Below are 13,433 nucleotides of genomic sequence, written 5' to 3' on the forward strand. Positions count from 1 at the left end.
ACGGACTTGGTGAAATTTACCAAAAACTGATGGTTGGGTTCGGATGCGATACCATTCCAATTCTTAAGTATCCGCACAATACCTGAATCTGGGTAAGGCTTAACTGGAAACTTATGTATTTTAGTATGGGTTCCCTCTGAACAAGCGTCATAGGGGTTATGCCGAGGCTGCCTCCCTTGAAAGTGAAATGTCGTGAAATGAGGTGAATGTCCTACCCAAGCCTCGTGCGGTTCCGGGTTGACCGTTTGTTTTCACCGGGAGGCCAAGCTCATGGGGAGAGGTGCCTATACTAGGGTATGTAAATGAAAGGTTAGGATTGGTAGTTCGCGTACTGCGTACGATAAATCAGGGCCAGTTACCCCTGACGAACTATTGCAATTGTTGTGGCACAAGTATACAACCTCTGCAGAGTGTAAATCTATTCGAATAGCCGCGTCCGCGGTCATGGACAGTTGGAAAGGCCATACTGTTCCGTCATCAGAACTTTTACAAAATATGAATGGTGACTTGTGACTTGATGTTGAAAGGTGACTTTGACTTTGAATCACAACTGAGTTGTGGGAATGACACTAATGTTCCCACTTGAGTTTAGCAAATAAAGAGATTTTTGATTATTAAAGTGTTTATGAAATAAAACTGGCTTTATGCAAATGAAACTAGAGCTTAGAACCCCCTTTTATAGTTGATAGTATTTACCTTAGTATTAGTTTGCGAGTAGTTTAAAGTACTCATGGCTGTGTCCCTGGCTATTCAAATGACCAGACTATGAAGAGGAGTATCAGAACCCGGAAGAAGGACAGCAGGACGTCTACGACAACTTGGATCACTCCTGACGTCAACAGTTGCCTGTGGAATAAATGGACTACTACTACGCTATTTCGCTTCCGCTATGTGTTATGTAATGGATTAATAGAACTTCTATTATTGTAATGAGACTGGATCATGTGATTCTTTATTTGTAAGATGATTATGGTATGTAATGAATGATGTGTTGTGATATCAATCTGTTATGTCTCGCAAAAACAATACTCCTGGGATTGCGAGGAAGGGCATAATAGGCATCTGGACTTAAGAATCCGGGTGTTGACATATCTCAAGACCATGGAAAATAAGTGTTGAAGGGAAGACAAGAAGATCAAGAATCAAGAAAAGTTGAAGAGAATACAAAGATGATGAAGACTATGAAGGAGAGACTTCAAAAAATAGAACGTGATGAATAGATGAATTACATGCCTTAGAAATCTTTCTATTCTTAATAGGTGATCCCATTTTCCTGCACATGCAAGGTATCCACCTCATCAAGCATCACTGAGCAATCATAACCTGCCACCTAAGCAATTCTTCCATGTCATCATGTACATGACCCATGTAGCCATGTACTACTACTGTCATTTCCCCTTCCAAACCATGCAAGAAAAAAATTAGCGCTCAGGCAAGGGATGATTGGTATATATTCCTATTGAATCCTTCCTAATTAATGCTGAAAACTGTTACAGTACCAATTCGTGGTCTTAATTCCTAATCCTGCTTGCCCACCTCCTTAATTTCCAGCGTGAGGAATTGTCTCTCTCTACTGTATGTCTCCAGAACCTCTTCATCTCCTCCACGATCTCTCGCGAGAAATAAAAGCGCAAAAAAGGGTAAAGGCATACGAGCAGACGTTTCTGCCTTATAAATACCTTGCTCTGCCTTGTGCTAGGCTGTGTATCAGTTGGTTGTACGCGCCACTTCTCATACAACTATCTTATTCCTCACCACACCTTCTCTGTCACATCGATGGGGACCAGGTTGTGTTGTGTTTGATGTTTCACATGGAAGGCATAGTAAGGCGACGGGGGCAACCGCGCTCAAGATCGGTGGAGTAAGGAGTCTGATCAGAAATGAGGTAGATGGCTTGACCGGCGATTGCGATGAGTCCTGGTGGAGGCAGATAGAACCCAATCAACGAGCAGAGATGTTCTTGAGAAATCACAAGATCGTGTCAGCTATATGTTGAATCCACCGAGATGGTAATAACGGACAAAAGGGTGGTGAAATTTGTTGTCTCATATTTTGATTGATTGAAAATTAGGTGAAAAAGTATACAGTACTAATTTTTCCACCCTTTGTCGTTTAATCCGTTCAATCATGCCCTTCTGTTTTGTGGGAGATTCCATCCTCGTGACAGAGAAACAACCAGCTGAATTTCCTGATTTATTCGGATTGCAGATATGGCCACAACATGTGTTGTGTAACAGTGCAAGTAGCTTATCAGTCGTTACAAAGCCATGGCTAATTATTTGGTCCCTGTCACGCTGGTCACTAAATGGAGATGACAATAATTTATACTCTATACCATCCGCTTGGAACCAATTTTCAGGTGGCTCGGAAGTCCCGTGGTTAAACTGTTATTCATAGCTATGGTACCATCATTTGACTAAAATGAAAATATTTCAGCTCCGTGCTCTCTCGCTCTCGTGTACCATCATTCCTAAATAATCAGAACATCCCGATGCACTTCGCCCTCTAATGTTAATCTACACTTCTCACAGGTAATAGCACAACAAAACATATAAGTTTTATATGTTTGTCATTTTCCAACCTGTTAAATGAAAAAAAACATCTACAAATTAGGTAAAGTATGCACTCCATGACTTATATGTTTGTCATTTTCCAACCTGTTAAATGAAAAAAAACATCTACAAATTAGGTAAAGTATGCACTCCATGTGTCAGGAAATAAGATGGTTTATATTTGAAGTGTATTTCCATTCCCTTCTTCCAATATCCCATTTTCTCTTATAAATACTTATAATTTCTTATTATATATGTACGCATGCCACTTGCACATCATAACAGCGTTATTATGTTCGCGAATAAATTAGCAGTAATAAAATTACAAATCGTGCAAGTCCTGTATTTCATTTCACTATATTTTAAAACTTTAATAACATATTTCACACCTTCATGTACCATGTATACTGCGTTATTTTATCTATGGATCATATGATATCATGTGTTCATGACTAAAGTTCCCGCCGCAACGGCGCGGGGTAGCATCTAGTATTATAACTACTCATCCCCCGAAATCATCAACCCAAACCTATGCGGCAAGACTTCCAAGACTTAGAAATTTTCAACAACAACGATGAGTTACGCGTACAAGTCGAGGACAAGGACAACACATTCCAGGAGCAAGAAGAGATGATCAGGACAGGGAGGAGAAGTTTGAAGAGAAAGACAGCAAGTTCAAGAACTAGGAGAAGAGAATTGAGAAGATCAAGATGATGAGAGAGATGAACCAAATTACTTCGAATTTATCTATCTAACTTCTCAACATAAGATTTTGTATTGGCTTGTTTTATTTTGCTAGACACCCTCTAACAATTTAGGAAACCCTTGTTTGGGACTTAGCTATTTCTAAGTCTTGTCTTTTTGGTGCATGGTGTGTGCAGCATGCTTGGTACTGATGCTCAATGTGAAAAACAAAAAATAGAAACGTGTCCAGTGCGTGAAGTGGTTTCATGAGGAAACATGTCATTCATGAAAACTTCATATATGTGAGAAACTTTACTGGAAATTTAAACGATGCGGACTTCTTTTCAAACTTGATATAAAGAAAGCCTTCGGTTGGATCCAGACTATCTCATGGACATTCTCTGACTTCTTGAGAATATTTTGTGGATGGATTTGGGCGCTTCTCTCAAAATCCAACTCCCTTCTCATATCTTTTCCTTCTAAGTCCTTGACTGAGCCATTCTCCCTCTCCAACCATATCAAGCCAGCCTCATGCCACAACCCTCTTGTCCATCGATCACTGAGAGATATGAAGTCTAAAATAAAATAAATAAAAAATCTTTGTTTGCCTTTGCTTGATTTTTCTTTTGTTGGATGTTGTGTTATTTTATATCTTATAGTTTGTACGGAGAGCTATGTCTAGTGATTGAGAGAAAATAGAACGATCTTCAATTACGAAAAAGGCAAGTGGCACTCTTGTTCATATATGTCCCAGTGTTTTACTATGCATGTATGATTCCTTTTCTTTAGTAGTATCCCTGATTATCCTGTTAGAAGAAACACCATAAGTGTAGATGGCTTAGTTGTGCTATAGAATTCGTGGGTGGGATTCTACATATTTTACTAAGTACGGATAACTATGCTTTGGAAACACTGAAAAACAAATAAGTTAATGAACAATCTGGGTGAAAAGTGGTATTGATTGGTTTATGTTGAGTGGTTACACCGGAGTCATGTCTATGGCGGTCATGTGTATGACACTTGTGGTCAGCCACCCAGGTATCAAAGAGATTGGAGACGTTCAAGTTGAGAAACTTCCAGTACAGTCACATGTCATATGGTCTATGTCTTGACTAATTAAGTTGCAAGAACCCAACCCAACATACAGAGGGTGGTAGTTGTTGGTAGGACAGAGCGCGTTCATTGTGGTTGGGGATTGCTTCTGAAAGGTCTCATCTTAGTATTCTCCTTACCATTCGAGCAAAATGAGTATCATGGTGAAAATGGCTGACTTAGTCATGTGAGTAAATTGTACAACCTCTGCAGAGTGTATAAACTAAGTACTTAGTCGTGTCCCCGGTTACGGACAATCCTGAGCGACTAGACTTCGAATTAGTTCAAGAATCTCCTCATCCCAATTTCTTAAGTTAAAACTTGGTTGGTGAATCAAGGTAGGAGGATTCACCCGGGATTTACCGGTTGTTTTCAGGTTCATTGGTTTTTATCAATTGTACCACTTAACTTAAAATAAAAGAAAGTGTTTCGAAAATGATAGCTAATAGAAAACTTGTTTTGCGCAAATCAGCCAAGCTCCACTTAGCCAAATGAGCATGTAGTTGTAGGTGGATATTCCTTTCCTTGTGATACTTGCAAACACAATTCAAATGTACTAACCTTTTGGGATGTAATGTTTTATGTTGCAGATTTTCGACAACCGAGTCTATTTGGCCACATCTAAGTGAGGTCACGTTTAGGCCAGTTTTTTAAAAGTTCAGGTGAGTTATATCTATGTACTATACTTTTCCGATGTCGATGGGATTCCAGATGCATTTACGAGAGTAAGAGCAACTTTTTTTATTCTTTCCCCGTTAGTCAAATCAGGTATCCCATATATGTTGCTGCCACTTCATCATTAGATGCATTTAGGAATCTTGGGTAAGAATTTTTTTTTGCGTTAGACACAATGGGAGAATGTTTAAGCACTTCAGGCCTAATAATTGATGGCATTGCGATGCTACAAATGGTAATTTTCATTTGGGTATGGTAATAAAGTTTTTTCTTTCTTTAATTTATTTATTTAATTTCTTATACTCCAGGGCTCTGTGTTTCCTGAAGTTGCAGAATATTTATAGGTCTATGTAATATCCAACAGCATAATTAACTGTTCAGTATTACCTTGATGTTCTTTGAGTTCTGATGCCTCTGAAATGCTTTTTTCGATAAAGGGAATATATTAATATCAAAAGATATCAATTACCCCCAGCCTCTACAACATCGCAACACCCTAATGGAAGTACGGATACACACAACAACAAAAAAACTAAGAAACAAAAGTCCCGTTATAGCATCCTAAGCTTAGCAACAGCAATACAACCACCACCAAGACAACACGTGAAATACAAAATCTCCAAAAACGACGCCTCCAAGAAGGAAACGGTGCACCAGCCTCGTCGTAGCCCGACCAAAGATCTTAGGTTTTCACCCTGAAGATAGTCCCCGCTCTCAAAACAATGCCTCCAACAAGATCATTGCCAGACACAACCAGTTAAGGTCAGACCTTGGATTTTCACGCTGAAAGGTAGGACTCTGAACTTCACCTATGCCACCGTCCCCACTTCCATACGACTGCTGCGGAGCCCGGGATACCAAGCAAGTGTCTCAACAATGCGGAGACTTGAACCTCCCTTAACTAGTCTTCCGCTCCGGCCTTCATGTTATTCCCTTCATCTGACTGCATCGTGGAGCAAATGTCTATTGATGCTAACACAGACCAGAGCTTCGTGCCGCTCCTTTCAGAACCAATCGGCCGGAATAAAAGTATGGGTGCGCACGACCGAATGCTGACATGGCGTTCCAGATTCTAGAACATGTAGAACAGAAATCTTGTTTGTGGCCGAGTGACAAAACCTAATTTTTTTACAAGATGTACAAAGGAAGTCTTGGCTCATATATTGCAACATTCTGTTGTGTTGAACAATTTATTGTGAAGACTATAAGTGCAAGAGAAAGATCACAGGTAATGAAATATGATTTTTTAGGCATATCTCATGTACTTATATAGGATGCAGGCGGAAGGAGAGCTCAAAAAACTAAAACTATGGTTAGTTATTCCAAATTTTGCATCTTAGCATTTTTTTTTCGAAAATGGGCATTTTATTACTTGCGCAATATACTTGCATCTTAGCATTATAGCACAAGTTACTTATAAAATCAACTAATCTTAATCTATATGATGGTTTTCTGAATGTGCTGCTGCAATGTTTGTTTACTATTTCCGTAGGACATCACACTAATGAATACAATATATTGCAACATCATTGTGTGGTCTTGCTCCAATATATGGTGTATGTCTGTGCTAACCATGCCTCCCTTCAGGAACCAAGTTGTATCAGGAGGACCGGTAATTGGCCCTCTTTGTTAATTTTGCAGGTTAAAGGAATGGTTTCTAGCCAGAGTAAATACTTGTATAGGTAATGTTAACATTTTTCCTATGGCTGTAAATATGAGATATCCATACGTTCATTACTGTCTTGTTGTGCAGAGTTTGAGATTCAGTAGTCACTTGTGCTTAGTAGTAGCTTTTACTTGTGCGTGAGCCTGATAAGAACGATCAGGATATTACCCTTTTCGTTCTGTTTGTGTGGACATGTTAATTTGAGTAGTGTTAAGTGTATCAGTCTATACATTCTGAGTATTGTATAATTGATGCAAATTGGGGTGGCTAATTTGTTGTTAACTTGTCATCATAACTCTAGGAGTTGGATGGCTAAGTGAATGTTGCGGCTAAGCGTCCGCAACATGGGATCTGATTCAGCAGAGAACATGTCTTGATGCTGGTGGTCGTTGTTGATGTTATCATGTTGATTTCTTGACAACACAACAAGTTCAACTTTTCAGTTAGGCTACTGTAATGATGCCTTATTCTAGTATAGTGAAGAAGACAATTTCAGTCCTGCGAGTGGAAAGAAGCAAATTCACCACTGCTTTGTTTAGGATCGCTATCAAGCTTTTAAACTGAATAAGGTTCCCAAATCCCTATTCTTAGTGAGATAAGATAATAACTACTACAATTTGAGATAATTTCATAAAGATATGAATTTTCTATAGTATTTTGTAGCAGTGCAGGCATATGGGTTTTGCTATTTCTCAATGATCAAAATATAAGATGAATTGTAATTATATCAGTTGCCATCTCAAGAATATATTAGACCATTAGCTTCATGTATGTTCATGTTATCATATATCTTGAGTTTGAGTAATCACTTGACATGTGTTCTGAAAATTAGTTAACAGTAAAACTCATCTAGCTAGGAGCCACCACAGTGTTTTGGCGTCCTGGGTCGTCCGATCTGGTCATCCAACGTTGTAGATCAGCCAGTAATACCGAAGGGTCGCTAAACTCGTTTCTACGTCGTTGCGATCGCGTTAAATGGGCCAGCAAACCGTTTTAGGGCAGCTACTCCACAAAACGAGTTGGGTCGCCCCTCATTAATTGGGCCACGGGATTGATCTAGTATGTGTAATGATGCACTTCAAGGTAACATCTCACGGCTATTTTCTGCAACCAAATGACCAAATCTATGGTCTATGTGAAACTTAATACTCACACCTAATGCCAGTATAACCAACCATTTGTATTTCTGTATACGCTGGAAACTTCATATGGTTCTGCTGAACCATCTTCCACAAATCAATTGTATAGTTATAATATTGTTGTATTTTTACAATAATGAATATTTATGATAAAAAATGCATGACTGCCTACGCCGAGGATTTATTTGTTTGCCATTAATCAGAACATGTGTTGCTCCTGATTTTATCATTTACTGACTCCTGAGTTGGTTGCCAGGTTAATTAAAATCAAATGATTGCAAGGTTTTCTTTTAACTTCGCATCGCTCCTCACCTATGTAAGCATCGCATGATGATAATGTCATCTTTTATGTGTTTGGAGTGGATCAAATACGGACTCGCTAGACATGTAGATCATTGCTATGACAAAAGAAACATGTAAATATTATCAGGTAAGTGTGGACAATCTGGGTGCTAAAAGCTAACTACTAACCTGTAGTTACGGTACCTGGCAGCTGATGCCGAAAATATGTTTCGTCAAAACATGCCAACATGGGATAGTCATCCTTCAAAACATATCCTAATATGTTTCACGGGATAGTCATCCTTGAAACATATCCTAATATGTTTTGACGAAACTTTCAACCATAAGCTGGAAAGAAACGAGTGGCACGAATATTTTGAAGGTAAGCGAAGCTACAATACTTTCGTTAAATAGACCATGCAACATACAGTAAAAAACTAGATTACATTTGGGAAGGAGAATCTAATTTAGTGGATGGTCAGGTTAGTCAGGTTCCCACATACCCGAATCCCAAAAGAGGACGACCGGGATAGGTGCTGCGCGCGCAATGCTTGCTCCTCATAGTCGTTTTCCCAGTTGGTCACTTGTTCACTGATTTAGATTGCTGACCCAGCCTGCCTCCGGGTGTCCCCTCGGTCCTATCTTTTGGATAGTTGCCTAGCGATGTCACCTCGGCAGCGTCACCGGGAAAGAGTCGCCATGCCGATTGCATTGCTGAACGTCAACAAAAATATCCGACATTCTGGAACGATGAGGGATATATCTATTCTGCATTGCTGAGAGCCTAAGCCCCATAAGACGACGATGTGCCATGTATAGCTATTAGCTAGCCCACTCTCTTCCGTATCGATTTTCGGAGAATCCTAACACCAACTTGGAATGTCCGAGATACACAACATTTTCCAGTACTTTACCCATCTGATCACAAGTTTACAACTATGTACCTTCTCTACTTCTATATAAAAGCACCAGCGTTCTACGTAATCTCAACAAGTAGCTGACACCTGAACGGCATCAGACGACGATGAGGACCTACACGACATGCAGCGCGGTCGTGCTCGCACTCCTACTGGGCGCAGCGCTCGCTAATGCTGCAATCCTGCAGCAGCGAGATGTGCTGAAGACCTTCATCGAAGCCAGAGCCAGGGCGAACGGGCACGTCAGGCCAGACACATATGCGGAGGAGGACACATGGGCCGACCCGGACAGCAGCTTCAAGCACCTTCCCACCAAGTGCTCCACCCCGCCGCCCGGCACTAGGGAGGCCGACAAGATCGCGGCGCTGCCCGGCCAGCCCCCGCGCGTCAACTTCGACCAGTACTCCGGCTACGTCACGGTGAGCGAGCAGCACGGCCGCGCGCTCTTCTACTACTTCGTCGAGTCCCCATACGAGGCCGCCTCCAAGCCCCTCGTCCTCTGGCTCAACGGCGGGCCAGGCTGCTCGTCGCTGGGCGCCGGCGCCTTCCAAGAGCTTGGCCCGTTCCGTGTGAACCCCGACGGCAAGACCCTCAGCAGAAACAGGCACGCGTGGAACAACGGTGGGTGATGTCAACCTCATGCACGCTCTTGCATGTGTCGTCATCTAACGGTCAGTCACTTATAACCCATCTTCGTTGCAGTGGCAAATGTACTCTTCCTGGAGTCGCCGGCGGGTGTGGGGTTCTCGTACTCCAACACGTCGTCCGAGAACTACGTGAGCGGTGACAGGAGGACAGCGATCGATGCCTACATCTTCCTGCTCAACTGGCTAGAGAGGTTTCCCGAGTACAAGGGGCGGGACTTCTTCATTGCCGGAGAGAGCTATAGCGGCCACTACGTCCCTCAGCTTGCCTCTGTCATCATCGCCCTCCATAAACTCGGTCTCACAAGCATGAACCTCAAGGGGATTTTTGTAAGTTGCGAGCTTTTGAACAGACAAGTCCTGCATCAACATTGTTGGCTAATTCAGGGTTACTTAATTTATGCAGGTTGGCAACCCTCTTCTTGACGACTACAAGAACGACAAGGGATCACTGGAGTTCCTGTGGAATCACGGTGTGATGTCCGACGAGGTGTGGGGCGACATCAGCGCGCACTGCAGCTTCGGGCGGGTCGAGGGCAAAGCTTGTGGCCAAGCCAAGGACTCATTCAGAGCCGGCCACATCGATTACTACAATATCTACGCCCCGATCTGTCTTGTGTCGCGAAACGGCACTCTCTACTCCAGCAGCTACGTACGTACTACCACAAGTTCATATATAATGTTCTTTCTCCTCCGGACATCTCATTTGTAGTCAACACGGATTGATTAGCTCCTATGATTGAGACAGTTAGCAGGCTATGACCCGTGCATCGGTGCCCATGTCAGCGTCTACTTCAACAAACCTGAGGTGCAGAAGGCTATACATGTCCGAACCAAGACAGAGTGGTCAGAGTGCGCGTAAGTAACACAGTGACTTACAAACGCTCTGTCGTATGCTACTACCAATTTCTGAACCGGATATCTACCATGGCATGGTCTGTTCACAGTGACCTACGTGATTGGACCGATGCACCAGTTTCAATGGTGCCAACCCTGGATTGGCTTGTCGGCAACGGGTTAAGAGTCTGGATATACAGGTAACCATTGTTTTGAGGCACTTGAAATGAAGATTATGTTATTGCCATAGTTGCTAATCATATCTGCTACCATCATGGCTAATTCGATCACAGTGGTGACATGGATGACGTGTGCCCCATTACCGCGACGAGGTACTCTGTGAAGGATCTCGGTTTGGCCATCACTAAACCGTGGCGTCCGTGGTACACCCCTCAAAGCGAGGTAACTATCATATACACAATAATCCCTATGATACTAGTAGTCTTTTGATCGGACTGTATACTGATCTGGACTATGATCAAATCTAGGTTGGAGGATACGCTCAGCAATATGAGGGAGGGTTCACGTTTGCCTCTGTGCGAGGAGCTGGCCATCTTGTTCCTAGCTTCCAGCCTAAGCGATCGCTTGTTCTATTCTACTCATTTCTAAAAGGTGTTCTGCCACCTGCCTTCCCGAAAGTGAGTGAGTGAGCATATGGCTCGGCATATCTGGTCTAAGATTGCAGCCAGACGGCTGGAGAATCCTAGACAATAATAAATTAAGTGTGATCAAGGTCCTTATGTGATATTTCAGTTCTTTTGAAATTATGGTTCCACCTTTGTGTGGTTGTCCCAAAGAATGTTAGGGACACGTGGTTGTTTACTCAGTAATACAATATAATATGTGGTTTTTGGTGCATGGTGTGTGCAACATGCTTGGTACTGATGCTCGATGTGAAAAAATGAAAAATAGAAACGTGTCCAGTGCGTGAAGTGGTTTCATCAGGAAACATGTCATCCATGACAACTTCATATATGTGAGAAACTTTACTGGAAATTTAAACGATGCGGACTTCTTTTCAAACTTGATATAAAGAAAGCCTTCGGTTGAACCCGAACTATCTCATGGACATTCTCCGGCATCGTGACTTCTTGAGAAGATTTTGTGGATAGATTTAGGCGCTTCGATCTCTCAAAATCCAACTCGAGAGTCCTTCCCAGGGATGTGGCTAGTCACCCTATCAAACATGGTCTTGGCCTTCAACAAGCCGGCCATTGGTCTCCATTTATATTTGTGTGGGCCACTGACCACATCAACCATATCCTGAATAAGGCAACTCTGCTAAGCTATTTTTCACTCTCTACGCGGCTGAGCTGCGATGGCATCCACCTCTCGCTACATCCATGATGCGCGGTGTTTGTGGCCCCGATCAAGATGCTATTTGGTTTCTTGGAACCACACTTCCTTCCACCAGAGTTTTGATTGTTTGGGTGCAAATTTTCATAAAAAACGTGTGGCATATATTCAATGTGGTGACATAGACATTGATGAACTTCTTCGGTTATTCCTGCTCACAAGAACCACCTCGCCGCGATACTTGGGGCATCCCTTGAGTGTTTACCATATACGAGAAGTAATTTCAACATTTGTAATGCAAAACTTCTAGCGATATGCCACGGGGAATAGGAAGAATGATAAAATGGCCTAACTACGTGTTTTGCTTCGTGGCATCCTAACGTCCCAAGCCATATGCCACATCATTTACACCGGTGTTTCAAAAAAGTTCATGAATAGGATTATTGCACTTCTACATGCATTTATTGTTGGCATGATGTGACGAAGTTACCGGTGGGAAATACAAGGTCAACTGGGAGATGGTTTGCAACCCAACCAAGCTAGCTGGACTTGGTATTGTGAATATTGAATTTGCCTCCTCGGTTGTGGATTGAATGGGTTGACATCACCAAAGCTTGGATTAGGGTTGGGAATACAATCAATGACAAGAATCATCAACTATTAGTGGTGGTAACCGTCATCAAGGTGGGGAATGGAGAATTTGTTTTTTGAACCTCAACATGGCTGGACGGTCTTCAATGAAAGGACATCGTGCCCAAACTATTTGAAGGAACAAAAAAGAGGAATTGTATAATTCGAAAGGTGCTAGAAAAATACTTTGCGATCAATGAACTTAACAGCCAACAAAGCTTTGGAAGGGATGGAGGGAACAACTCGTACTCCCTCCGGTTCATATTAATTGACTTTAATATGGATGTATCTAGACACATTTTAGTTCTAGATACATTCATATTGAAGTCAATTAATATAAATCGAACAGAGTACTATTATTTCAGAGCCACCTATTCATTCTTTACAATGGACCTTCATGCACCTCAATATTATAAAATAAAAATGCATAGCAAATAGCTATCGGAGGCATACATGGTTCCTTCTCTAGTTTATCATCATTAGCGTTCCCAAATAGAGTGTCATGGTTTTGAAGCGCTGCAAAGAGATTTGTAGGTGGTGGGGGCTTGTAATCGCGATCAGATGGACTAACATCCTGAAAGCACGCATGATATATACATGTTTAGACCTTGGATCAGAATCCGGGAACGACCCTACGCCCTTTGCAGACTTCATTGTATAGACGTATCGGCCTGTTCTGACTAGGAACAAACCTCTATCTGGAGTGAAACTTATGAGGGTTGTCTAAGAGGGTAAACTATGAACTACTTCTTAGATCTGATGAGGGTACTCTAAGAGCCTAAACTATTAACTACTTCTACTCCAACGTCGTTACCTTCTTAAAGGCATCGCCGTCGCAATCTGCATCTACCCACTCGTGCTGCTCCGAGGGAAACCCTAGATCTGGATTTCCCAGATCGGATGATGGCGGTGCTACATGCGTCGTTCTACCTCTTGGGGCATCGTTTTTTGAGCAGCTGCTGGATGTTGGCGGATGTTGGTGGAGTGGTATCCATCTACCACATTGTTGGCGCTGAGTC

General features: G+C 42.1%; 1 protein-coding gene across 1 annotated transcript; it reads left to right on the forward strand.

Annotated features, from left to right (window-relative positions):
* The first annotated feature begins 9,114 nt into the window (after positions 1-9,114).
* LOC124657086 (serine carboxypeptidase 1-like) lies at positions 9,115-11,138 on the forward strand. The gene is made up of 6 exons (XM_047195701.1): positions 9,115-9,628; positions 9,710-9,981; positions 10,058-10,303; positions 10,400-10,509; positions 10,782-10,890; positions 10,977-11,138. The coding sequence occupies exons 1-6, from the start codon at positions 9,115-9,117 to the stop codon at positions 11,136-11,138; spliced, it is 1,413 nt and encodes a 470-aa protein (XP_047051657.1).
* Positions 11,139-13,433: the final 2,295 nt, after the last annotated feature.

The sequence above is a fragment of the Lolium rigidum genome, chromosome 5, assembly GCF_022539505.1.
Source record: "Lolium rigidum isolate FL_2022 chromosome 5, APGP_CSIRO_Lrig_0.1, whole genome shotgun sequence".
NCBI classification, from domain to species: domain Eukaryota; kingdom Viridiplantae; phylum Streptophyta; class Magnoliopsida; order Poales; family Poaceae; genus Lolium; species Lolium rigidum.

Bases quoted from the DNA above. Each gene is read 5' to 3' on its own strand.
- LOC124657086 (XM_047195701.1), top strand. From the start codon at position 9,115: ATGAGGACCTACACGACATGCAGCGCGGTCGTGCTCGCACTCCTACTG. The intron at 9,629-9,709 runs GTGGGTGATGTC...TCTTCGTTGCAG, and splicing joins CAGGCACGCGTGGAACAACG to TGGCAAATGTACTCTTCCTG. The intron at 10,891-10,976 runs GTAACTATCATA...GATCAAATCTAG, and splicing joins GGTACACCCCTCAAAGCGAG to GTTGGAGGATACGCTCAGCA.